Source organism: Carcharhinus amblyrhynchos, chromosome 12, assembly GCF_965287045.1.
Source record: "Carcharhinus amblyrhynchos chromosome 12, sCarAmb.v2.hapA, whole genome shotgun sequence".
Lineage (NCBI taxonomy): Eukaryota > Metazoa > Chordata > Chondrichthyes > Carcharhiniformes > Carcharhinidae > Carcharhinus > Carcharhinus amblyrhynchos.
This window is the reverse complement of record NC_137335.1, coordinates 63,743,335-63,770,242: the sequence shown is the minus strand read 5'-3', so window position 1 is coordinate 63,770,242 and position 26,908 is coordinate 63,743,335. Positions and strand designations below refer to the sequence as shown.

Genomic DNA, 26,908 nt, shown 5'->3' with positions numbered 1-26,908 from the left:
TGTATATTTTGTGTGTGTTATGTATATGTGTTGTGTGTTGTGTATGCATGTGTGTTGTGTATGTGTGTGTTGTGTGTGTGTTCTGCGTGTGTGTTGTGTATATGTGTGTGTTGCAACTGTGTGTTGTGTATGTGTATGTTGTGTATGTGTGTGTTGTGTATGTGTGTGGTGTGTGTTTTATGTATGTGTGTATTGTAAATGTATGTGTTGCATATGTGTGTGTTATGTAGGTGCGTGTGTGGTGTGTGTGTTGTGTATGTGTGCATTGTATGTGTGTGGGAGGGAGAGGTGGGAGTGGGAAGGTTAAGGATGGGGGATGGGTTTCACTATGTAACACACATGGCAGATTCGTTATCGCGCAGCCTGGTTCTGAAAAACGTAACATCATTAAAGTTACGTGAAAAGTAAATAAAACATTGAAGTAATTGGTATTTAAAGGGAACACTTGAGAAATGTTGCTCGGTTTTGTAATCCTCGCATTGTTTTGAATGCACTCTAACACCGTGTATCCCATATGTATGAAAGATAGGCGGTCAGAAATGGAGAAATAAATAAAGTTGACTGTATGAACAATGCATTGTCATCCAAACCAGCTGAAATGTGTCAAACTGCTAGATAAGGCATGTTGAGAGGAATGAGCCGGTGTGGTTAAATGTCTTGGATGATACATTTACAATAAAACTGTTATCACTTAAATATTGAATGATAGAAAGTAATTGAACATTTGTACAGGGAGATTGGATCAATAACTCGATTCCATCCTGAATGGTAGCTTCAAGTTTCATCAACCCAGCAGCTGTGAACTGCTTAACTTGAACGTAAATTTCAGAAAGTCTTAAATATTTTGCATGCAAGTTGATGTATTACTTTCTGAATTAATTGGCCAGCCCACACAGATCATCACAAAGAAAACATGCATCACTTAGCTACCTAAATTGATCTTCATTTTACCACAAGTTTATGCCATGCCAAAACGTTAAATCCTGAGTGAATGTGAAGAACTTTATAGGCAGCTATAATGCCGTTATTCGAATATAATACCGCGTCCATCTCACTGCCACTTACCAAGAGTTTAATTCATAAGCCTAACAGTTTCTCTCACTTTAGGTTAGAGATTTGATAATATTCACACTGTTCATTGTTTACACGTGTCTATTTCCAGAAGGTATTTGATAAAGTACTACATCATAGGTTATTGGAGAAAACAAAAGTTCACGGTTCAGGGGGTAACATATTTGCGTGGATAGACGATTGATTGGTTGGCACAAAACAGAGTATGCATAAATGGGTCCTTTTCTGATTGGCAGGATGTGAGCAGTGGAGACCCACAGAGCTCTGAGTTGGATGAGGGGAATCTTTGATCTTTGGCACGGTAACCAAATTTGCAGATGACACAAAGATAGATAGGAAAGAAAGAGGACATAAGGAGGTTGCAGATAGATAGAGATAGGATGAGTGGATGAGCACAAAATGTGGCAAGTGGAGTGTAATATCGGGAAAAGTAAAGTTGTTCATTTTGTCAAGCAGGGCATTACTCTATTGTATGAATCACAAAAGGTCAGTATGCAGGAATAGTAAATAATTAAGAAAGTTAATGGAATGTTATCCTTTATTAGGAGATGAATTGAACATAAAAGTAAGAATGCTGTGCTTCAGTTATATCGGGCATTTGTGAGATCGCAAGGTGAATTTTCCGATTCAATCCATCACTGCATCTGTAGGGGGCAAGGGGCTGACCATGGAAAGGTCCGTTGATCTCGGGTGGGTGTTTTCCGGTTTCAGGGAGACCGTGGCCTGAAAATCCCACCTCACATCTCAGATGTGTGCAGCTTTGTTCCCTTACCTAAGGAAAGTTATAAATGCATGTAATGTAGTTCAGAAGTGGTTCTTTAGATTGAGACCTGGAATGAGCAGGTTCTCCTATGAGGAAAAGTTGGACAGATTGGGCTTGTTTTCGCTGGGGTTTGGAAGAGTGAGGGGTGGTTTGATTGAAGTAAATAAGATCGTGAACGGTCTTGAGAAGGTGAACGTGGAAAGGATGTTTCCTCTTGCGGGTGAGTCCAGAACTGGGGGCAATCGTTTTAAACTTCAAGGACATCCTTTTAGGACAGGGATGAAGGAAATTTCTTTATATCAGAAGATTGTGAATCTTTGGAACTCTGCCTCAAAAGACAGCGGAGGCGGGGTCATTGAATATTTTTTAAGGCGGAAGTTGATATATTATTGTTGACCAAGGTAAGCATAGGTTATGGGGATCGATGGGAACGTGATCAGCTATGACCTTCTTGAATGATGTAGCAGGCTGGGAGGGCCGAATGGCCAATTTCTCCCCCTATTTCATATATTCGTATTTAGACATGAGGATATGTCAGTGGCTTCACTAAAGTGATCACGGTTTTGAATATCCTAATGTGAGGCACAAGGAGATGATCCGACTGCGCCTGTAACTTTCTACTTTCCATTAAAGTCAGACAGCGGCTGAAGGCTCCTAGGGCAAAAGGTCAAACTCCCGGCCGATTCATGCGCCGTGCTTTGGTCATTTCAACGTCTCATCATTGTGTTCAAAAATATGACCCTTTCAATGCGTGTGATTTCTAAAATAAACTCAACTGGATAAGTTGAAGTGAGCTTAGAACCAATATTACTTCTGCACTAATCATAATTGCTGGCCCCAAATTATACTGGCAGAAATTCCGGCTGGTGGCTGGCAAACGTGTGCTGCCTGAGGCATGGCGCACAGGTGTTCAGGTTGGAGGCGGGGGGGGGGGGGGGGGGGGTGGTGGTGGGGGGGCGGTGGCTGGGGCGGGGTGGGGGACGTGGGCAGTAGGGAGTGGCTGGCAGGAGGGGAGCGATGTGGGCTGGGGAGTCGGATGCCTGCGCTAAGGACAGCGTCCTCTACAGGGGACTGAGGACAAATCTCTCGATATACCCAGCCAAGGGAAATGGAAATAATATTGTCCTCCAACAGTCAAGTAGCCAAGTCTGGGACTTGTAAATAGGCCGCTCCAGTCAATCAGGGATAAGCATTTTAAACAGTCGCTGTATTAGCAGACGTCCAGATTATCAATATTAACAAATCCTAGTCGATTGTTATGTCTTGGACGGGGAGTTTTATGAACTATTCCACTAGTGCTACTAATGAAGCGCTACCAGAAAATTACGAGATCCATATCATGCAAATCAATAAGACATTACTTAGTGCACAAGTGTTGGCTCCTGATCCCATCCCCCACTCCGCGTCCCTTCCCAGCCATCATTGCTTTAAAGACGAAGAGCGAAGGGGCGAAAAGTTGTGCCGAACTTCGGAAGATGTTCGTCGTGTCTAACTGATGCCTCGGATACTTCTGCGATTCTAGTCTCAGGTGCAGATTCTTGTTTGGATGTGAAGCCAGTGGTGGGTTCTCTGCTGCTGTAACAGATAGTATCGCTGTCTTTCTTCTCCGCAATATTTGACCATTGGACTCAGAGCTGCGAGCTTCTGGCACGCCATAGCGAGGCACACTGAAACAGAAATCGCCCAGTATAACCACGCTACCAAATACCTGTGTAGGTTTTGACACACCATTAATGGCGCGGCGAGTGCGATTCGTTCCAAAGTGACCTTAGGATAAAGATTCGGAAGTAAAATATATTCCCCATAATTACTTTTAGAGGAGCATTGTTCTTGGACCATATTCAGTAAGTAGATTCGCGACTGTTTCAAGATCAGCATTAAAGATAGAGTAGGTTGTTAGGAATACTAACAAATCTTATTACTAACGGTTCGTTGACTCAAAAAGTGATAACAGTTTAACGAGACGCAGTCAGTTAAGAGTTATGATTGTTTTATTCATATAATGTGTGCTTATGGCTATGTATTATGTTTCTCTGACCAATTGTATCCACTGTGGCAGTGGCTCATTATGATATTTGTATCACATTTTCTGTGAAAAATTGTTGTATTTTGCGTGGCCTTGTTCATATTTGATACATGTATGTTCGTACATTCTGTGTTCTTTGTGTTCCATGTGCATCTTTTGTATTGTACATGTTTGTTGTATGTGGGTTTTGTATTTGCCTTTTTTGTATTATTTGTAGTCATGTATCCAATATGTTAGTCTCATCTGAATTTTAAGCACAGGCGGAGATCATTCGGCCCTTCCTCTGAAACAGCTAACCATTTCGTCCCATTACTTTATAAAGTCCCTTTACTGATTCCCACTTTTCCTTTCCAAATATATACCCAATTCTCTTGACAAAGCTATTATCGATTCTGTTTCCACTGTTGTTTCTGGTAAGGGATGATTCGTCAATCATCTACATCAAGAGTTCTATTAATATTTCCCTTCCAGTTTGTATTTAGTGTCGATGCGCACTGCTGTGTATTCGAGTGTTCAACTTGTGTTGAAGTGTTATGTCAATGTATGTCTTCGAGTTGCTTATTGCGCCTGTTCATTGCGTCTATTTGCATATGCTATTTTTTACTTGGTTGTGTGTTGCATTTGTGCACCTTGCATTGTTTATCAGAAACGTACAGCATGAAAAAAGACCACTCGGTCCATCATATGTGTGTCCGCTTACATGTTATTGATTTTTTTTATTGGGTTTAGCTGTGTTGTTTGAGCGTTCTGTGTCTCAGTATAGATTCATGCATTACGTTTCTTCTCCTTTGGAGGGATATGTGATCTTTGTATGTGCTTGAGTTGTGAGTTTCTGCATTATGGTTGTACATATTTATGGTTGATAGTTTGCTGTTTCTGTTTTGATGTATGTGTATCTGTTACTGTGTGTGTATTTAGGTTGCATGTTTTGTTTGGGCTTGCATTATCCTTCTTGCCACTGTGCATGCTTTATTTGTGAATGTGTGTTATCGTTAGCGTAGTATATATTTTAGAAGTTTCTGTGCTGCCTGTGCATTTGAGCATTTCAACTGCATGTTATATATTGTACTCCATCCTTATCGGCTTTATCACTGTATTTCAGAGGTGCTATGTTTTTGTGCACTGTATGACAAGATCATATTCATGAGCTACGTAGGGACGTGAAGTTTTTTTTGCATGTGAACATACGATTAACTAGCTCCAACAGGTTTTTGTGGAACGTCACAAACTAGTATGGGATTGCAATCTCTATTCACTCAATACATATTGTTAAGTCAAAAGAAATAATCCGAATGCTTCAGTAAAACGTGTTATTTTAAGCCGAGCTGCTGGGTTTGGGTTGATTCGCACAATAATGTAACATTGACTGTTTATGTATGCGTGTTACTTCATACCAGGCAGTCCCCTTCACAGCGAAGAGAAGGAAGCGCCGTCTGCCTTCTGCAGTGACTCTTATTGTACAAGGAGAAGCAAATCTCGATTGAAGAAGTGCAAGTCTTCGGAATAAATGTACAATAAACTTGCGTTCCTAATACAACGCGCCTTGGATTAACAATGAAAACAGAAAGTTGAAACACAACCCTTCAGCACCTGCCCCAATCCTATCATCCTCATGGAGACCCTCCCATCCTACCCCGCCTCTCAACCCCACACCCCGCATCCGAATTAACCAGGAAAGAATGTGGTAAATGTATTGTGGTTGCTCCGTTTCTATACGTGCTGTGCATCACTATAAACTGGAGATTGTGGTTGTTTTGGGTCTTAGCTGTAGATGTATCTGAAGAGACGATATTTCCTTCAGGCAATTTAATCAAACTGAAAAGTTGTCCAGACGTTACTTCGTCGGCCGCTGAAGAAGACAAGATAGCATAACTATGAAGTATCGGAAAACATAGGTAAACAGCTAACTCTCTATCTTGTATACCTGCCTGCCAATGTGCCCAAAAAACCATTTTATGCATCACTGATAGAATTACCATTGGACGCACAGGCAAATCTGCGGTAACCTTCCTGCCTTGCAACAGTTAGCGTTTTGTACATGTTTTGCTGACTTTGAATCACAATCAGCAGATGGTGCCACGTTTAAATATGTGAAACTCTTTTCATTTATTGACAAATGTATTGAAAGATTGTCTGTTTGTGAATTAATGTTGGAATTAAACAGACTGGTCTGGTGGTATATCACAACAAATATATAAAGCTGCTTTACAATTTAAATATCTACGGAGGCATTCGTAATTCCTTTAGAACTAACTAGACTTGGAAAGTCTTACACGTCTGTGTGCCACTACAATTAGAACAATTCGTGTTCGAAGGCCGGTTGCACAATCGTGCACTCAACGTCAAATAGCCTGGACTTATCTAATTTGCCATGCCCACGTTAACTTTTTAAATATGATTCTACATTCAGTGGTTAGACATGGTTTCTATGTTACCATCCTTTCCCTTCAATCAGAGGATGTGGGTTCAGATGATACTCCATTATGATATCAAGGCTGACCTCTCAGTGCACCGTTGAGGGAGCGCCGCAGTGTTGAGGGAACGCTATAGTGTTATCTAGTCATTATCGCATTATTGTGAGAGTTTGCTGCCCCGTTTCCCACATTTCAGAAAATGCCTATAACTCAAATGGATTTCACTTTGGGAAGTTTGGTGGTTATTTCAATACAAGAATGCGAAAAGGGCTCACTGCACTTGAAATTTAGAAATTTCGTATCTCATTAAAATGCATCATTTTGTTTTTCAAAACAAGATGAGTACTGAATGATGCATGGATAATAGGACAAACACAAACATCAGAAAATTTCACCACAAGATCATTGTTTTCTCACAAAATGCGTGAACAGGAAACAACCCTTCAGGAATTTGGGATCCACGTATACAACAGCAGTAAAGATACCGGTTGGGTAAAACAAAACCATTTTACAAAACCAATATACTAATTATAATAACAAACTGCCAAATACAAAAAAACAAACATAATACCAAAATTCCAATGTCAAAATAAGACTAAAATATCAAACCACCAAATCCATTCCCAGAATGCCAGAAACGATGCCAAAATACCAACAGATCAAAATGCCAAGTACAGTACAAAGTACAAGACCAAAATACTAAAATGTCAACTACAATACAAAATCGTAAAATACGAAATACTTTACCAAATCCAATGCCAAAATAACAAACATAATACCAAAATACCAAACACAGGACCAAAATACCTCCAAAACAAATACACTACAAAAATACCAGACATCAAAACAACAAGTACAGTACCAAAATACCAAATACAAAACCAAATGCCAAAACATCAAATACAATAACTTAATAACAAAATAACAGAATACAAAGTAGCAAATATAATAGAAAATACTGAATACAATGCCAAATTAGCAAATACCAATGTACCAAACACAATACCAATATACCAAAAAAACCAGAGTGCCAAATATACCAAATACCAAAATGCAAAATACCAAATACCCAAGTGCAACACCAAAATACCAAAATACAAAATACAAAATACCAAATGCAATGCCAAATGTAATACAAATACGATATCAAAATACCAAGATTACCAAAATACCAAATGCAATCCCAGATAAAATATGAAAATGCCAAATACAATTTGAAAATACCAGATACAATTTAAAAATATCAAACATATTATCAGAGTGCCAAAATACCAAATATATTACATAAATACCAAATGTAATATCAAATACTAAACATAACATGAAAATAAAAAAACCAAAATGTCACATGGAATAACAAAATACAAAATGCAATGTCACAGTGCCAACTATCATACCAAAATTACAAACTAACAAATGCAGTACTTAAGTGTAAGTGCAATACCAAAACACCAACTCATTGCCAAAATACCTATTATGATGCCAACATACTAAATACAAACTTAAGTGACAAATACAATAACAAAATACCGAATGCAAAACCAAAATTCCAAATACAATTTAAAAAATGTAATACCAAAATACCACAAACAATGTCAAAGTGCCAAACAAAATACCAAATATAATACCAAAATGCCCAATACAAAACCAAATACAATATCAAAATTCCAAAATGCCAAAAATATATCACAAAGTACCAAATACAATGTCAAAATATCAAGTACAAAACGAAAACCAAAATACCGAATATAATGCCAAAGTATCAAATAGAGTACCCAAGTACCAAATATTATACCAAATACGAAATATAGATCCAAATTTCAAAGACAATGCCAACATACTAGTAAAATACTCAAATACCAAATACAAAACTAAAATGCCAAATTTAGTTCCAAACACCAAAATACCAACCATAAACCAAAATAGCAAATACAATACCAAAATGCCAAACACAACACTAGAAAATCACACACCACACACAATGTCAAAATACCAAATACAATAGCAAAATACCAAATACAATACCAGAATACCAAATAAAATATCAATGTGCCAAACCAAAATCACATGCCAAACTACCAAATATAATACCAAAATGCCAAACACAATGTCAAAATACTGTGCACAATACTAAATGTCAAAATACGAAGGACAATGCCAAAATACCAAAATGTCCAACACAATATCAATGCCAAAATACAATACCAAAATGTGAAATTTAATCCCAAATACAATATCAAAATACCAAAAGTACCAAACTCAATGCCAAAATAACAAATGTAATATCAAGATGCCAAAATACCAAATACAACTCCAAAATATCAAATACAATACCAAAATGCCAAACACAATACCAAAGTACCAATATATCAAACATAATAGCCAAGCATCAAATGCAATACCAAAATAACAAGTACAATACTAAAATGCCAAATACAGTCCCAAGATCTCAAATACAATTCCAAAATATCAAATATAATCTCTAGATATCAAACAATATCAAAATGCCCAATATAATACCAAAATACCAAATGCAATATCAAAATAGCCAACACAAGACCAAAATACCAAATACAATGCCAAAATGTCAAACACAATACCAAATACCAAAACGCCAACCACAACAGCAAACTACCAAATGCAATACCAAAATGTAAAGTACAATGCCAAAATATTAAGTACAGGACCAAATTACGTACAGAACAACAGTAAGGTATAGAACAACGTATAGAACAGCGGTAAGGCCACCGGTGGAGCAAACTACAATACCAAAAGCCAAAATGGGACACTGGGCACCACGTGCTTCCCATTGCAACTGGTCGTACGCGCAGATTCCCACTTACGCACAGATTCACAACACACTCATTTACTCAATGACACACACAGGCCCCTCACAAACCCTCGGTTGGGCACACATTATCTATTCCCAAACTCACACTTGCTCACATGCCTGTAAGTGAACGGATTGCAGTGTTGAGTAATGAGGTCGGTGATGCAAAAGAATGGACAACCCTTATTAACGCACACGTACTGACACAAGTGCGTTATGTTTCTCATGTCTGGAAAACCCGATTGGGTTACATGGCTTGTTAAATAGCAAAGTGGATAACTTGTGGGCGAGTCTGGATTTCCAAATAATGTCACCGAATTCATATTTGCCTTTACTGCTAACCCACTGGGGAGAGATGGCGACGCGGGTGGGGGGGGGGGGGGGGGGAGGGGAAGCGCACTCTAGCAACTGGGAAGAATGCAACCTATTATCAGAGTTGCCAAATGATCTTTAACAATAGATAGAAGTGAGGTGGTGTACTTCGACAGATCTTATCACCTACACCTTAGAGCATAAGAAAATACGTGAGAGGTAGCAGAGTAACGGGAGCTGGGAATAAAATAATTAAAAAATAACTTTGGGTGTAAACAAGGAATAATAACTGCTAACGGAGCACTGATATATATTTCTAGAGGAACATAATTCAAAATTAAACTTGCCTAGAACCCTGCTCAGTCCGCACATAGGATATTGAGTACAGGTCTGGTCTCCGCGGCATAAAAATGACAGAAGCACTGGATAAAGCTCAGAAAAGATTTACAAGGATGTTGCAATAACTCAGAGATTGCAACAATTGGGAAAGTTTGAACTGGTCAGGAGTTTTTTCTTTATAAAAGGCGTACAGGTGAGGAATTTTAAATTATGCATGGGGTGGAGAGGATAGATGCGAAGAGAATATTTCTAATAAAGGACAATCCAAAACTAGGGGTGACAAATTCGCGATAGTTACCCCCAAATCCAGTCGGAAAATAAAGAGAAACACGTTGACTCAGTGAGGGGTTAGAATAAAACACACTACCGCACGAAATGGCTGAGGCACAAAGGGAAAACAGATGTGTAGAAGAGAGAAAAGGCAACAAAAAGACACGAAGTGAAGTAGACAGAACAGGAATATAAACATCATTATATTCTTTGGCATACTGTAACAAGGAACAGTCAATCTTGATAATGATTATTAAACACGCTTTATTATAATGTTGTTTGGGACCCATGCTAACATGTAATAGATCATTCGTGTTTATATAGTTGAAAGTTAGAGAGATAGCAAGCCGGATGAGTGGACATAATTGTATGTATAAATTTGTAAATACGAGCAGAACCGATTTATTCAAATAGCAGCTGGTGAAGCGCATCCAGTGCCGCAGAAACACGCAGAAGTTTTCCACAAACGAACCTGTTCACACTTTCCGCCATTTGAGCTGAAAATTGATTATCCGCCTCATCTTCATTATGCTAATTTATCCGCGTGATACAAATTTCAATACATCTCCAAATGGGTTTACAGAAAATGCATGGCAAATGCATGGACCTACCGCAGGCTGGAAGCTTTAGGTTTGTACAGGTGAACAGAAAAAGATATGATCTTTAATTGTTGCAATCCTAAGTGGCAGACGTTAAACAAATGAACAAGAGGGGTTGCTAACATTCAATTTCTCTGCGTTGGAGAGCTGAGAACGGGTGAAGGGGTTCCTGAATTCTGCTACTTTGCTCCAATAATTAGCCGAAGCATGTTTTCTGACCCTGATGTAACAGACTGAAACTTCAAACCTGTAGCAACTCGCAACACTTAGCATGCCCGACAGGTACTTGGCACCAAGCTCGCATGTAACAGCCATCATATGTTATTAGGTAACTGAGAATGCTGTGCTTTCAGCAAATATTCACAGTAGCGCTAAAGCTGCACACACTCAAACTTGTTGATCATCCTGGTACTTCATATTTCAAATCCATTGTCTACGCTGGTGTGAAGGCGATGGAAACTCATCAGAGCTGAGTGGAGAGTAGGATGCAGTATCACTTTATCAAGCAGTAGCGTTAAGGTTGGCGATTACTAAACATGGCTTCACAGCCATCTGTAGTTTCTATCTGATTTGAAAAGCATTTTTCTTCTTCAGCGTGTTGACAGAGTGTGCTCTCTGAATAAACAAAACAATACACCTGTAAGTCACACCGAACCCTGGGTGAAAAACTGCGCATTCCTTCCCAATCCCAACACTTATCCCATAAAAAGAAGCATCAACATATTTTTGACATAAGTTTATATACAGCTATTGGAAGTCGCTACGGCTGTTTTGCAACTAAAAGGGCGATGGTTTATTGAGCTGATTGCAATTCACCATCTACCATCATATTTGGCCATGATAGTACGGGCGTATAGTTTGAGGTTAACTCAGGTTTGCAGTGTGGCAGGCATAGTTTGCCCCCTTCCTACAGCTCTTTGGGTGATGGTTGAACGAATCAACAGTTTACCCCCCGAGCTTTTACCACATCGGGGTAGAGAGCAGTAATGTGCACAAGGGATGCAGTGGTAAGTTGATGCTGAAATAATGTTGGTGTATAAAATGGAATATAATTAGTTCGAGGCTTGTCATAATTCATCATATTAATACTTGGCAACTATGGTAAATGAAACATGTAGTTTCAATAATCTATTGTGTTGAAGAGAAACACACACTTCCAATTGACATGAAGAACAATGAGAAGCGAGGCTATTTTCCCCCCTCAAAATCTGACACATTTTACAGACCGTTTCTCTTTTCAAACTGCATGCAAGTATTATTTACCATAGATTTTTTTAAAGCGTGTATTGTTCTCTACCTGCCCCCGCCCCTCCCCCCTCCCCCCGTAGGGGAATGGTTGGGGGACTAGTTGAATTAGCACCTAAGTTCAAGTGAATGCCAATGAGAGAAGCTTCTGAAACTAGTTCTTCCCGAAAGATCGTCTATTTGACGTTTGTGTAAAACTAACCAGTCTTTCCGTCCGGCTTTATGCAGAAGATGTGTCCCGCTACCCTTTTGAGAAAGTAATCCAGCCAGCGTATCGAGAAAGAAGTGGAAAACACTGTTGTTATGTTTTTAATTCTATGCTGTCACCCAGACTTTTGATTCCTAAATGGCATGTGTAACTATACAATAGTTGTAACCATAACAATAAAGCATTATGACATCGATCTGCTCATGTGCCAATAATGGCAACAGCTAACTGATTCAGTGTGATTCAGAAAGGCCCTTTCCTTGTACAGTGGAAGCCAGACCGAAGTTCAGTTTACCAAGAAACATCCCACCGCACCCCCCCCACACCCCACCAAGAAAGCTACAATGACACACTTGCTAAAGGTGGTGTCCATTGCAGTGGCAAAGAAATACTTGCATTAATGAAGTCACTGGACCTTAATTATAAGGAAGATATCGGTTTTAATAAATACCAGGAAAGGAAACAGGATGAAAAAAAAAAGTGGCTTAAGGCTTGTGATCAGAAATTATGAAATGCGTGCTCTATTCGAACTAAATAAGTTCAGTTCCAGTTTCTCACGTGACAGAAGGTCCTGACCACTTTAGAGTTTTGGAGGGGTTTGGCGGGGGGTGGAGGGGGTGGGGGGTGGGGGCTGGGACGTGGGGGTGTATGGTCACACCAATTAATGGTTAAATCAAATATATGATTATGTCAACTCAGGAATAGCGTGTGAATTTACATTGAGCAATTTCTGAAATTAATACAAGATTTTTTTTCTCTCGGAGAAGAATAGCATAAGATTAGACGCCTTCCCGTGTAAAGAGATCCTGTTTATCATTAGTTTATGAGTATTAGTATTTACTGAAGTGGCGTGATAATCCTCCAACGTTAAAACCTTGCGCTTGACTGATTCATCTATTGAGTGCAATGCGGGCGATGGAAATCAATGTATCTGCTGCAGGCCAGGCTAATGGATTAGAATTAGTCTATAGTGCAGAGTGTTCGATAGTATGGGGGGATGGTGATTGCTGAGCTGGCCTTCTATAGCTTCCCGTTTATCTATAACAAGCTGTCCATAATCCAAAATAAAGTAATCATCGCCAGCGTGAAAAGTTCCGCCAGCATTATTTCCTAACTGTAAGGAACTAGTTCTCACACGCACCAATTAATGATGCGGCTCAGCCACTGAAACGGGAACTGATTTGGCAAATTGTTCTTTCATCGTCTGTCAGCGGCTTTTAGAATAACACGACAGAGAGAGAGGAAAAAAAAGAAAACCTTTTTATCCTGGCCCCGCTCTCCCTCGGGGGAGCACTATGCATTTGTTTCAAATAATTTACTATAAGATTTGAAAAGACTAATTGATTTTTAAGTGCTAACCCACTAGGAGTAATGGCACAATGCCATGCGCCAAAAGCAAGCAATTGGCAATCGAAAGGTTACCTGAATTTGATAGCAATCGAGCGCTTTATTCGGGAGAAAGGACGATGGGCATCTGCTTTGGGCAGCTCGAGGGACCGATTATATAGAGGCAGTTAAGTCAACTTTTTTTTTGACTAAAGCAGATTGAAATGTCAAGCCGACTGACCAATGAGCCATGATAGCACCATATGATATTATATTCTGTTGAACTGGATTCAGCGTTTTTATTCCTGTAACTAATTCGTTTTGACACATACACACATAACCCGGTAGCAGGAAGGCCGGCATTCACCTTTCACCCCTCCTCCTCCTCATCCTCCTCCTCCCAGCAACTTCAACAACCACCCCCCACCCCACCCCATCACCACCGCCACGACCCCGACCCCCCCAGCCCCCAGCCCCGCACCCCGCCAGCATCACCACAAAACAAAAACTGCTAGGTTTGCTGGGCTTTGTTCAATTCATTAGAAGTAACGAGTTGACATAAGGTAAATCTATGGCAAGGCGCCTTTATTTCTTGTCTATAGAGCGACCTCATTAAATATCGCTAACAAGGCGTGTAAATCTCCTGATTGGACAGTTCCCTTGTAATACTCTGTCCCTTGCAGGATGTACACTTCCTTAAGGCCAGAAGGATAATGACTGAGCAAGAAATTCCAAATTACAGAGCAGGAAGTTTTTCTACATGCAGTGTGGTACCTGTCGATTTCCTCACTAAACATTCCGCATCCAATGCTGGGATGGGGAGATGAGCTGTCCATTGTAAAGATCATTGCTGAAACTGCAAGACCAAATCGTTCCTTCTAACTATTTAATATTTCCTTGTTTACATCCTCAATTGTCAAGAAACGACCATTAACATGCTAAAATCCCAAGCGTAAATGTCTCCGCATAAAAATGCCTTTTCTATTACGTTTTACTGAGAACCCACTTATCCTTTCCAACCTGTTCACTTAGTGTGTCAGCGCAATTACTATTTTTTTTTCAATGATGACAAACACTTCCATGACAAACTTGGAGAGGGTGATCACTTTTGTGATGTTCACATACAGGTCCTTGGCTGTGTTGGTTGATAGGGAAGCGGTCACGTTTGAGTAGTTCTGCAGTTACCCTGCACTCTTTCCCTTCACTCCAAATGAAAGAGCACAATCTCACATTGGAACTTAATATGCTCCAGTCAGAAATTTGCCTCTTAGATTCTGTGCTCAGACATTTACTGTTGAATCTTAGCGGAATCATGATAATACTGGTGTAGATTGGATTGGGGAGTGTGCATTGTAAAAAAAACTTGCTCTGTTTTATAGATTCCGCTTTCATGACCTCTGTGCTATAGACATGACTAATGTTTAACTTTTACTATCTCCTGCATTGTAAGCAACGCAGAATGGAAGAGCAATTGTCAGGTATTTAGCTAGATGACATGTTCCCTGGTTACATAAAGTAAGTATGAATAAGCGCAGTCTTCTATCTTTGAGGATTCTATAAATAAATATTTAACAATGCCATTGGATGAGGTACATCAGTGTTTCTATCGTTAACGTGTATTTAAGTTGCGGCACCATTATCTGTGGATTGTTTTAGATATATTGACATTTAAATGAATTCGAATATTCAATTCCTGTTTCCAAATTCCTTTCAAATTGTCAACGTCGTCGCGTGAGTTATTATTTGGCTGTTTGCTTTTAAAATATCTAAAGTGCAAACACTACCTTGATTTATCTGTGAAACACATAAGCCCATGACACTAAAGGGGTACTCTATAGCTTTAAGTATAAACCTATATAACCATTGCTTGCAACCGAATCGTACATATACAGTTACGTCAAACAGTTAATCCACCATGCAGTTAACACATATGGAACAGGTACAATAGAATTAACACTGCAAGCAAAACTAAATAAAGTCATGCACGCAATTCGCTCCAGCATCGGGGGTGAAGGACAGACTGTGTTGACAATGGATACATCTGAATTGTTTGAATATAGCGTCAGGCAACAGAGACCCAGCGGAGCTCACATTTAACCAGCCACCTTAAAGAGACAAGGTCAACGCAGGAGGAAAGAGTAGAGGAAACAGTAGCAGAGAATACAAAACAAATTGGAAATTTCACAAGTAAACGCCAAACAAAACTGAACAAAGGCGAAAGTAAAGGGTCGAATCGTATTTGCTACATCGATACCGACAATGGCGACGTGACAGTACCAAAAATAATAACTAAGGAATTAGCCAATGTCCCACCTTGCAAGAGGCAACTAAAAAAATCTCCGAAGGCAAGGCTCGGGTTAGAGAAAAAAAAACAAATAAGTTCAACCTTCGTCACAGACTTATTACAATGCAACATATTCTAAGTTATGTCACCCGACTGAAGTATTTAAACTCGCGAACTTTATTACCTATGAGTTCAGATTTGTGTTGAAATGTCCACATGTGCGGTCCTGTAAAAGCTGTGGAAACTTTGGCTACGGATCGAGCAAAGCTGCACTGTAGCCTTCCACTCAAACTACTCCATTCTGAACGCGCTTTGCCACTTCTCCCAATTCGACTTATTAGTCATACCTTATGCAAAGTGCAAAGGTAACAGTGACCGCAACAAATGTGGAAATCCGCTCCAATAAAACAAGAAACTTACAGCAATGTGAAATGCTTCTCCGGGGAAAGAGTCCTGGACTTTCTAACCGCCGGTATACCTCTCCGAATGCTGATTTGTCACTTTAGTATAATTGCAGCTTTTCTTAATAGCTGTATTTTTTTTAGTTGTTGTTGTTGCTTCTTTTCTTTTTTTTGTGGGGGGTGGGGAGGTAGCTGGTGGGGTGGGGGAGCGAGGCGGGGAGGAGGATACAGTTACGTGAGCCGGGCAGGGATCAGAGCTTTGAATTAAGCCGTTTCATTGACGGTCAGTGGCTACAAACAGCAGCGGCCAGCTGCCGTCATTAAAAAGCCATTTACACCCTGTACTCTTCGCACAAAGATTGGGCGAATAATTATGTGCTTGTAGCTTTACTATGTGAATGAGTCTCGAATGGGCTGCGGCAAACCACATACATCGTTGCTTTTATTCTTAGCACCTGCATATGTACATACTATGCTGGCATATAAATACATTATATATTGTATAGCGAGAGAGAGAGAAAGAAAGAATTATATGATACATTTTCACTTGTCGGTTTTTGCGAGCAATAGCAAATAAATTTGAATCACCTACCATTAAAAGCGATTAATGTTCAGATACATTGCTGGTCGCCCGCAAGACCGTAGAATACACTTTACAACCCAATCCTTCTGGTTTTGAAAAGTCGTCTTCAGCAAGTGAGTGGAAAATCTGAAGCTTCCCTGAAAAAAAACGCAAATCAATGTATAAATGCGGATTCCCGCGGACCTCACAGGGTTAATCTATAGGGAGACTCATTCAACATTTTAGAAACATTTCCTAAACATTCTTTCTCTTCCTCCCCCCCTTTTGTTTTGTGAAGCAATGAAGGAAAATTAAAGTGATTAAAGAGTAGAGAGATTATGCTGCTCGAAGCTCGCCTCTCCTCTTGTGTTTTCTCTGAATGAAACAATTTAGGGCATTTAAATGGGCGTAGATGATACTTTTTAATAGAAATCTACAGCGAATGTGTAATACAGCATCGCTGTTTCCAGTTGAACAACCCTCCCAACTGGACCTATTCATGTGCCACTTGGAATTACTTCATGCGGAGTGCGCTATGACAGGAGCGCAAACAGTTTGCAGTCCACTAAAGAACCCATACCACCTATTAGGGCTATTATCTTGTGCACTGCAAATTCGCTCTCTGTTTCCCTTTTTTAATTGCAATATCTTTTTTCAACCGGGGTTTCGGCGGCGAAGCAGATTGGGCTCATAACCGTTACCCCTCCAATCTGCATTGGAATGCGGAGGAGAGCAAATTAAAAAAAAAGTTTTGAATTCCTCAATGATTTTTCCCCCGTAGAAGTGCGGCTTAGGATAATTATTTCAGCTTTATTGAGGGCAGATTAGTTGAAGTCTGGATGCTGCGTTTCAATACGCGTTGTACAATCCTGTACAATGTCCGTATTGTTCGCTACTGTGTGTGAACCCATTCAAAATATACACTTTTTAACACCAAGCAAAGTCGTGTCTAAATATACACAGTAAGGCTGGAAAGACATCCATGACCCGTACAAATCTTTGTAAATCACACTTCCATAGTTACAGAAGCCAAACAAAAGAGCCACCCGCTCAAATATGCTGATTAAAGTCTTCTTAAAGGCAAACATACCTAATAGTAGAATATAGTTGCATGTTAGCAGCGGGCCAGTAGAACTCCTAGCGTCAGAACCGATGGGATAAATGGCATTAAAAAACGCCAGGCTTGATTTTCAGCAACTTTAAGCCAATGGTTCAAAATGAAAGTCTAATTTTGTATTTAAATCTACCTGCATCCTCCCTCCGGATTCCCAAATAGCCCTATCTGTGCGAGATCCTTAAATCAAGCTGTAATGATCTACACCCAGAGTCATAACAATGTACAGTACAATCATCGCATGCTGCATTTAAAACGGGCTTCGGCTTGGCAATTATACTATTAATTAAAAAGGGTTATGAAGACGCGGAAAGCACAGCGCTGAAGGCAGATTAAAAAAAATCTCCTTATACAAACATAGGCATGACATGAATATGGGTCTAATGATCTCATTTTGCTTTTATTCCTCGGCCCTATTAATGCTCATACCCGCCGAATGAAGTGAAACTACGTGCAAATCATGTGTAAACTGTCTCGGCGAGGAGCCCTCGATTCCAACGTGTTTTATAGGCCGTCCCATTTACTTTCACCCTATCTTCAGCCTTAACGAGGTTCGTTAAGATCGCGGCAAAATGTTCCCATCCCCTAATTACTCGGCCCATTCAGCAAATCTGTGCGCCGAGGCTTTCACATTTGAACTTTTGGAGAGGTAGGTGGGCGATGCTGAGATTTATTTCAGATAACCCCCGCCGCAGCCGCCCAAGTGGTGAAAGCCTCTACGTTCTGCTGGTTGATTGGCACGCCTGACAGTGATTGACAGCGGGGCCATGGCAACGGCACAACGACAGCACCAAGACCAATAGAAAAAGCGAAAAGAAGAAATCAGCGCTCCACACAGTATTTTGGGGATATAATATGAGGGAGTGTGACATTAGTCGATTTGGCTGCATCTGACCCGGTTTTGTGTGTGTGTGTATGTGTGCGTGTGTGTATGTGTGTGCGTGAGCCTGTGCTTGTTTTAAATGATCAACTTGGTCCATGGTGTTCAGGTCCCAGTTCGAGGTGTCCAGCGCCCTTCCCTTCTTGCCAAACTCCGCCGAGCGCGCTTTTCTCCTCTTCGCCAACTCCCGAGCCCCAGAAGAGTTGTCAATGTTCCAGCTACCCACCATCAATTTCACCCCGGAGCAAGTGGCCAGCGTCTGCGAGACGCTGGAGGAGACGGGCGACATCGAGAGACTGGGACGTTTCCTCTGGTCTTTACCTGTGGCCCCGGGGGCATGCGAGGCCATCAACAAGCACGAGTCGATCCTCAGAGCCCGGGCCGTGGTGGCCTTCCACACGGGCAACTTCCGAGACTTGTACCACATCCTGGAGAACCACAAGTTCACCAAGGAATCGCACGGCAAGCTGCAGGCGATGTGGCTCGAAGCGCACTACCAGGAGGCCGAGAAGCTGCGGGGTCGCCCCCTGGGGCCGGTCGATAAGTACCGCGTCCGCAAGAAGTTCCCCCTGCCCCGGACCATCTGGGACGGCGAGCAGAAAACGCACTGTTTCAAGGAGAGGACGCGCAGCTTGTTGCGAGAGTGGTACTTGCAGGACCCATACCCAAACCCTTCCAAAAAAAGGGAATTGGCCCAAGCAACCGGTCTGACCCCGACACAAGTGGGGAACTGGTTTAAGAACCGGAGGCAGAGAGACAGAGCGGCAGCCGCCAAAAACAGGTTCGTTTGTGTTGTTTCCAGGATACTCTCCTCTCGCCAAATTAATGACCAAAATAATATGTTTCGGTGACCCAACAAGTCTTTCTTAAATGGCAGTAAATACAGACACGGGAGAAATGTGATTTTAAAAAGGCACAGCGCATTTGTTTGGACGAATTAACGTGTGCTCAGACCGAGTAACGGCTAAAGCGAAATTATATCTCCAGGCAAAACTTTTTAGGCAGTTGAGAAAATGAACTAAATTGTGATGTTCTGTAGTCAGAATTGGCAGGAAGTTAGTGGGCGCTTTTAGTTTTTTTTAAAAAATGCTGTTACCTGTTGTATAAGAGGATTACAACCAGCTGCACTGATGACCGGGTTCAGCGGCAAACATTCTATGTAAAAAAAAGCACAGCAATTGTAATTCCGCGAAAATAAAAGCAATCAGGAACTTTTGTAAAATGACACTTATTTGTATAAGGGCTGCCATTAAAAACGGTCCGCAATTAGTTGTAAAAATTACTGTAAGCAATTGTTTATGATCCTCATTGAAATCTGACATGGTATTAGTATCTGGACAAAATTCAACATAAACAAGCTAAGTGTTATTTTGGTTCAGAAACGGACTTGTAGTTACTGACTGATGTCAATGGGGCAAATAATAACACCCCATTGCATCTAGTTTTATGAAGTAAATGGAGTTCTTACCAGGAGAAATGGAACTACCCGAGAAGGTGGCGTAGGAACTTCCGGGGGAATGTGGTCATTTCTAACTTAAGTAAACGGATATACAAACCACCGATTGTTTACCCCCCCACAAAACTAAAGCAAACACATTTCAGTTGGGATAAATGAAAGGATGAACAGGCGGCTACTCGTTGGAAGTATGTAAAAAAAAACGCAGTGCATGTTACATGAGAAATCCCACACTAGGTCCGCTGCCAGCCCAATGTAGCACAATGGGAGTCCTTGTATTTGGATTATTTGGCTGAAAAATACATGGCAATGAGACGTTAATGCTACTTTCTACTTCTTAAAAGTTATTGGGAACTGATCCTCAATATTTTAAACATATTAACTCTTCCGACGCGACAATGAAGGCGTACTTGGCGGACATTCAAACCAAGCCAGGACATTATTTGCTTTGCAGGCTATAGCAATATCCCTTTATCCAAAACAAACACTATTATGTTTGACTTGCTAACATTCGAAGTCCTTTTAAACAGTCCAAGTTGACACTAGAAATATTAATTATCGACCGAGTGCCGCATTGAACACAGGGTTTGGGCAGAACCTGAAAGGATGTTTTAGCAGGCGGCTGGCAAAAAAATAAACACTCAGAAGGCCGCATTGAAACTTCACTTTGGAGGGATCATTTCCCGAAGCAGCGGTACAATGAAACGCAGGCTAAACTTTAACACATGCGAGGGTAGAATTGTTTCCAGCGAAATACATTCCTTTTCCGTCAGTTTTTGAACATTATGTCAGCGGAATGTGGGAAAATTGCAACATTATAATCATTGACTGGGTGGCATCTCATGTGCAAGCTTCTCACAGATATAAAATAACTGCATTTTAGTGTACTGTATTTAAATAAAAGCTATTAGTGCATGTGGAACTTCCAGTGAATATCGTTTTCCAAAGATACCGGGCATTGAAAGGTATGTTGCCTTTTAACAGCACGAGGTTTAAAGTAATTCTCAATAACTTTATGCTTTGTGGTTTGTGTCCTTTAGAGGAATATGGACCCCGTGAAGAACATTTACTGATAGTGCTCTTTTTCTTTATTTGTCCACCCCTTTTCCCTGTTGTTTGTCTCGGACAGGCTGCAGCATCAGACAGTGGGACAGAGCGGGGTGTGTACGCTATCGGAGCCGGGCTGCCCTGCTCACAGCGCGGCGGAATCTCCGTCCACAGCCGCCAGCCCGACTACCAGCGTGTCCAGCATGACAGAGCGAGCCGAGACGGCCACGTCCATCCTATCGGTAACGTCTAGCGACAGTGAATGTGATGTATGATACACACACAAAAAAAACTCTTACTGCATTCACAAAGGAATATGGACCTGAAATTTAAAACAAAAAAAGACATTTAATGAACATTTTTAAAAAAACAGAGAAATCAAAAACGCATTCGAGAAGGAAAAAAAAGTGACAGTTGAAACAAAAAAAAATCTAGGACAAGCACGTCTGATTCAGCGCTTTCCATGGAGGCACCCGACTTGCATGATGTATTTTATATCTGGGGAAATAATAACCTACGTTAATATTTTTTACAAGGAATTACAGTGAAGAGGGACTGAGAGAATCTTCGTCGCCTTTGTTGTTCTCTGTAGTTCGAGTGTTGGTCAGACCCCCCCGAAGCCAGGCTGTAATCGTTTTTCTGTTCTGCAGACAATCATTTCTCGTAAGCACCTTTTTCTACACTTCTGTTACTGCCTGTGTGGGTACTGGTTTATGTGGAAGAATAGTTATGACTGTAACAGATTTTTATTTTTTATTTCAAAATTTTATATGAATTATGTATATCTAATGACGCGATCATTCTCCCAGTTTGTAATATATGTGTAGAAATGCCTGTATCTGATATTGCTCTTTTTTCCTCTCTTTCTTTCTGTCAATCTCGATCACAGACTCAGTGTTCTTGCATATTGTGTCAAGCGTCGGACAAAAGTACTAGGTTCTTAAGAAAGTGGGGAGGGTGGGGGTGATATCCAACTAGACAAATCTAGTGCGATGTAATTTTATGCAAAGTGCTATTTTGAGTATCTTCAGCAAGTTCGAAGTTCTATTATTTCTCCCGAGTTTATGTAGGGCGCTTACTAGTCACTGTTTCTTCAACTGTGTGTTTATCTATATGTAAAAAAAACCCTTTCTAAATCAAAATATAGTATTCCGTTTTCTTATACCTGCTGGCTTTTATTGTGTCTTTCTCTGCAAAGTTACTGTGACATACTTGCCCACAGGAGCTAAAAAACGAAGTGTTCGCGGGGAAATGCCCATGTGAAAACGGGAATACCTATTATTTTTTCATTATGGATTTTGAGAAAAAAACAAGGGAAATTATTTGCAACTGCTAGCCAAATCTGCCACACACTTTGAAAAGGGCTTTCAATAATCAGACACAAAGTGCGACTTGCGTTTTACTGAAGTAGATTATTTCACACTGTAACCACACTGTGAGGAATATGTTTGGTGCGATATAGACTAATTGTACAAGAAATTGAGTTTGAGACACTAACTTCCTCGTATTTATGGCGGCAAATGAAAACAGTAAATACGAGGACTCGCCATTTAATCAGTTAATCATATTACAGCTCCTCCCCGTGAATCTTAAGTTCATTGTGAAGTGTTGAAAGAAGTCTTTATTTGCATGACTAACAGTCTACCGCCAGCACCTTTGCACTAATGTCGTTCATTGCCCCGGGCTGTTAATTCAGGCGTGAATTAAAAATAGAACTGAGCCCTGAACTTGTTTTCACTTGTGAAGTTTTTGAAATCTATCCCTGTGTGCTTTGGATAACGATTTGAGAAAATCCGTGACGGGTTCTCTGGCAACTAAAACGAAATTTAAATGAGAGGCAAGCGCGAAACTGCAGAAACCAGCAAGCACCACCAAACGATGGGGAGTTTTCCCACTTTATTTGAGGTCTAAACGCTAAGATATATATTTTATATACACAGATACATACACAGATAAAATGTCAGTAAACCTTACCAAAACACAGACATACAAACTATGTTAGAAGGAAGGTATTACGACAAAGATACTCTTCAAACTTCTGCGAACCTTTACTTGTGGCGAGTTGACCCCCTGTGATTTCTTGCTACGGAAACCATGACTGCAGTGGACTCTTGTTTTCCCCGTGTTTTGATAACAGCAATTAACCATGTATCTTTGCTATTATAATCGCGACAGGAAACAAGAGCCATTAGCTTTGAAAAAGCGGTTGTTTTTTTTTCCCCCAAGTAAAGTTAATGCCTTCACGCCAGCCTTGGCAGCGATGTGTTGTGCTCGGCGCTGCCTGGTGATATTGAATCTTTTTGAACTGTTGCTTTTGTTCAGAGTGAGAAAATCTTTCCACGGCGTATTTCCATTTCTCCCGAATTTTCTATTGAAAACCTCCCAACCGAGTGGCAAAGCAGCTAACGAGTGAAACCACGATTTTGTTTAGAGTAAAACACTGAAACGCTACATTACGTGTGCGTTTTAAAGTTTGGGGGCTTCCAATCACCTATTTTTTTTCGCAATTTTGTTGCGAACAAAACCCGGCGTAATTACTCATGAGTTGCAGTTGACGAAAAGTGTTTGGGTAATCTCTAAGTCAATCGAGTCAAGTACATTGGGACAGTTCTAAGCTATTGTCTATATGGGAGTAGAAATAGCTGCATTCCTTCGATGGTGTTCCCACCGCTGTCGCGCTGCGATAACACTTGGTTTGCCAAGTATTGTTGCTCGGAATTGTGCAGATGTGAACACCATCCATGATGAAATGCCACTTAGAAATCTACATGGAGGCGCGCCTTTCGGCCGATTCAAATTTAACTGAAGCAGTTTCTGTGTTTGCACTGAAAGCATTGCACCCCACCCACATCCAGCAATGTCCGAATTTTCTGCACTGCACCAACGCCGCAGAAAGATTGAGAGATTGGAAGAGTGAAATGCGGAAGTGGAAAGTTGCTGGAGCTGCTGGCTGCAGGAAGGAAGAGGCAATGGGGGCTCCGCGGAGTGGTGGTGAGCATGCGCTCTCTCGGCGTGTTACTTTCAAAGAGTGAGACTGAGCTCAGCTGCCAGAACAAATCGTGTCAGGCAAGGAGAGATAACATGCACTTATTAGTGAAATCTCCTTGAAATAATGGTCTGTAGCTTTAAAGTGGCAGCAGCGCTGGCAATATATGCCTTTTGCAAAAAAAATTCAATAGGAATTTTAGGACGCTTTATTTCAGAAATTGGGATTTTGATAGATGAAAACTACTGATTTAGGAAGTGTTTTGTTCTTGGGTAGTGGATTGAGAGGCAAATCTATGAAAATCTGAATTGAAGCTTTCTGAGTCAGTAAATCCTCCTGCCCCAGAAAGATATGGCCTATCACAAGCAAAAAGCCAGGGCAGCTTACCTCTGGTTCGCCACTGCCGATTATTATCGATGGGTCTTCTTCAGACCTCCATTAGTTTATTATCCATGACAAGCCTAGCTGTTGATTAAGGTGAAATTAATCTAAAGCCGATGAGCATTTATTCATCAATGCTCAAGCCTTCGGCGTGAGATACAAGTCAAACAGATGGCATGGGCTGTATTTGACTTTGATATTCCACTCGGGTGCTAATATGCCAAATGCACCAAATCACACAAGAAGCACAGTCAGGGCATTACAGCTGCTATCTATCTGTATCCAAGTACATGGTTTGGACCATGAAATCGTTAAATATGATATGCTATTAAAATGATGTATCAAAAAGATTGCAAGGTGGACATTCTGTATGTGGATGAGACAGAGTTTTTCTCTGGATATGTTGGCAACGTCTCCACTTCTGGTTTACAAGTAACACACAAAACACACACAGGGCAGCACAGAAGCATAATTAATGTCAAGCGGATATATGCACACACATTATTTGGCTTTTCAGGAACTAATGGTCTCCATGATCACATCAATGAATGGCAGATTCATTTATTTATTTACTGAAATTAATTCACTTTGAATTCAGACAGACAATAGTGGGCCGGGGGAGGGAGGGGGGATAAAAAATAGTTGTGCTATGGACGTGGCTTATTCTGATCTTGCACTAATTTGGCGGGTTAGCAGAGCAGAAGTTTTTTTTTCATTGGTGTGTATTCATGCAGTTCCTTTACCAGTGCCGTGCTGTACTCGCACTGAATTCGGGAAGGGAAAAGCGGTCTGAGACATTCCAACCTCGCAAAACCGGGAGAATCCTGAAGGTAGGATTCAGGTTGCTCTGAAACAATACCTCAATCTTGTTCTGAAACAATGCCTCAACCTTCACCCACCCCCCCCCCCCATTCTAGTGTAATGTTTACCTTACAACCATTTTTTCTATATTTATGAATAATAATTAATGAAGGAATGTCGCAGTGAAAGTGTACATTGATGAGATCGTTTTGTTTACTTTGATATATGCTAGTGGCGAGAGCAGGAAGGAAAGCTAACACCGCTCAGCTATTAAGAAAGGAAGGATGCAAGAAGGGGAGGATGAGAAGGCACCACGGAAGCTGCTCACCTATCTGCTGCCTCGGCAAGAAATCTACATATTCTGGTATTTTCTTCACTGAAGTGCGCGTTCTTCACATTAAATAATTCAAGTGTGGAAAATGGAACCCCCTTCAATAACTGAGAAAGTGATTTGTCAGTGATTTTGCATTCGTTTTATTTGCTCCATTTAAAAACAAAACACCATAGCACACAGTATTTAATATAACTTGAAATGCAGCTTGGAATACACAATAACTGGTGATATTTGTCCATCTTATCTACTATTTACATTGCATCACAGGGGCTTTGGGCTCACAGCTGTTTTCATTTCAAATGCCGGTACTGTATTATAATGTTACAATAAAATGTCACGATAAATCAGGGCCCCGCACCTTTCCCCATATCACCTATTGAATAAAATGAAAACACTGTGTAATGGAATGCGATATGATGTCAGAAAATGAACTTCAATTTGTTAAAAGCGATGTCTCTTCTTGCTTTGCACGTAGGACGCACGCGGCTGTGCACTTAAACTTCCATAATGTTACAGTGGTATCCAACTCTTTCCTAGGGCCCCTGCTACCCGCACTCCCCCGCCTCCCCCCCCCCAACTCTCACCCCGCCCTCTCCTTGGCTAATTGTTATACATTATAGAAACGTGTTACATTTCTCAGACAGCGCGCCTCTCTGAGTGATAATACAGGAATTTGGAGGACATAGAATCATATTTGAGGAATTCGGGAATGTTTTTCTGTGCTTCCCGGCTTTTGCACCCGTTCTGTGCAAATCTCAGGGATGTCTATTTCAAATGATTATCCGTCTTTAAGAAACGACTAGGGTATTTAGAAAGTTTGCGAGGATTTAAATGTAAATAATTAATATAGCGTAGAACATGTGGTGGTAAATTGGAGCACTGGACATCAGGAGCTGTGTGATCTGTCAATAGATAATTCCCCGCAGTGCACTACACGGTGCATTCGGTACTTGTTACTCGTTCACTGTTTCCTGATAATAGAGAAAAAACATTCTTTAAGACTATTTGGATTTAAAACTGTAATTCTATTAAATAGTAATTGAAGGATCACGAAAGACTATGATACAGGATCAACTGCCACATAAGCCGCCCATTTGAACTTTGATTTGTTGTCATAGGCAGATGGGATCGTGACCTCTCCGGGATGAATGGGAACCCCAGACAGGCAAAGGCCACAACAACAGATTAATTAATTTATCTTCATTTAAGGGAAGAAAATTGACAGAATATTCGTTCTGTTTCGAGGCATTCTCAGAACG

The 26,908-nt window shown here is 40.7% G+C and overlaps 1 protein-coding gene and 1 long non-coding RNA gene across 4 annotated transcripts in view; one reads left to right on the top strand and one right to left on the bottom strand.

The window, feature by feature from the left end:
* The window catches only part of LOC145350618 (uncharacterized), a 90,300-nt gene extending 71,914 nt beyond the window's left edge, over window positions 1-18,386 (bottom strand). For 2 of the 3 annotated variants that reach the window (XR_013888237.1, XR_013888235.1), the window contains exons 1-2: window positions 17,741-18,386; window positions 16,681-16,808 (exon numbers count right to left, since the gene is read on the bottom strand). This is a non-coding gene — a long non-coding RNA (uncharacterized LOC145350618). Of the gene's footprint in view, window positions 1-10,289; window positions 11,240-16,680; window positions 16,809-17,740 lie in introns of those variants that run through there. The other variant, XR_013888236.1, reaches the window with a different exon arrangement.
* A 199-nt stretch (window positions 18,387-18,585) lies between these two features.
* On the top strand, window positions 18,586-22,584 carry six3a (SIX homeobox 3a). The gene is made up of 2 exons (XM_080199822.1): window positions 18,586-19,425; window positions 21,230-22,584. The coding sequence occupies exons 1-2, from the start codon at window positions 18,743-18,745 to the stop codon at window positions 21,420-21,422; spliced, it is 876 nt and encodes a 291-aa protein (XP_080055948.1). The 5' UTR covers window positions 18,586-18,742; the 3' UTR covers window positions 21,423-22,584.
* Window positions 22,585-26,908: the final 4,324 nt, after the last annotated feature.

Coding starts and splice junctions, on each gene's coding strand:
- six3a (XM_080199822.1), top strand. CDS start 18,743: ATGGTGTTCAGGTCCCAGTTCGAGGTGTCCAGCGCCCTTCCCTTCTTG. Junction 19,426..21,229: donor GCGGCAGCCGCCAAAAACAG/GTTCGTTTGTGT, acceptor TGTCTCGGACAG/GCTGCAGCATCAGACAGTGG.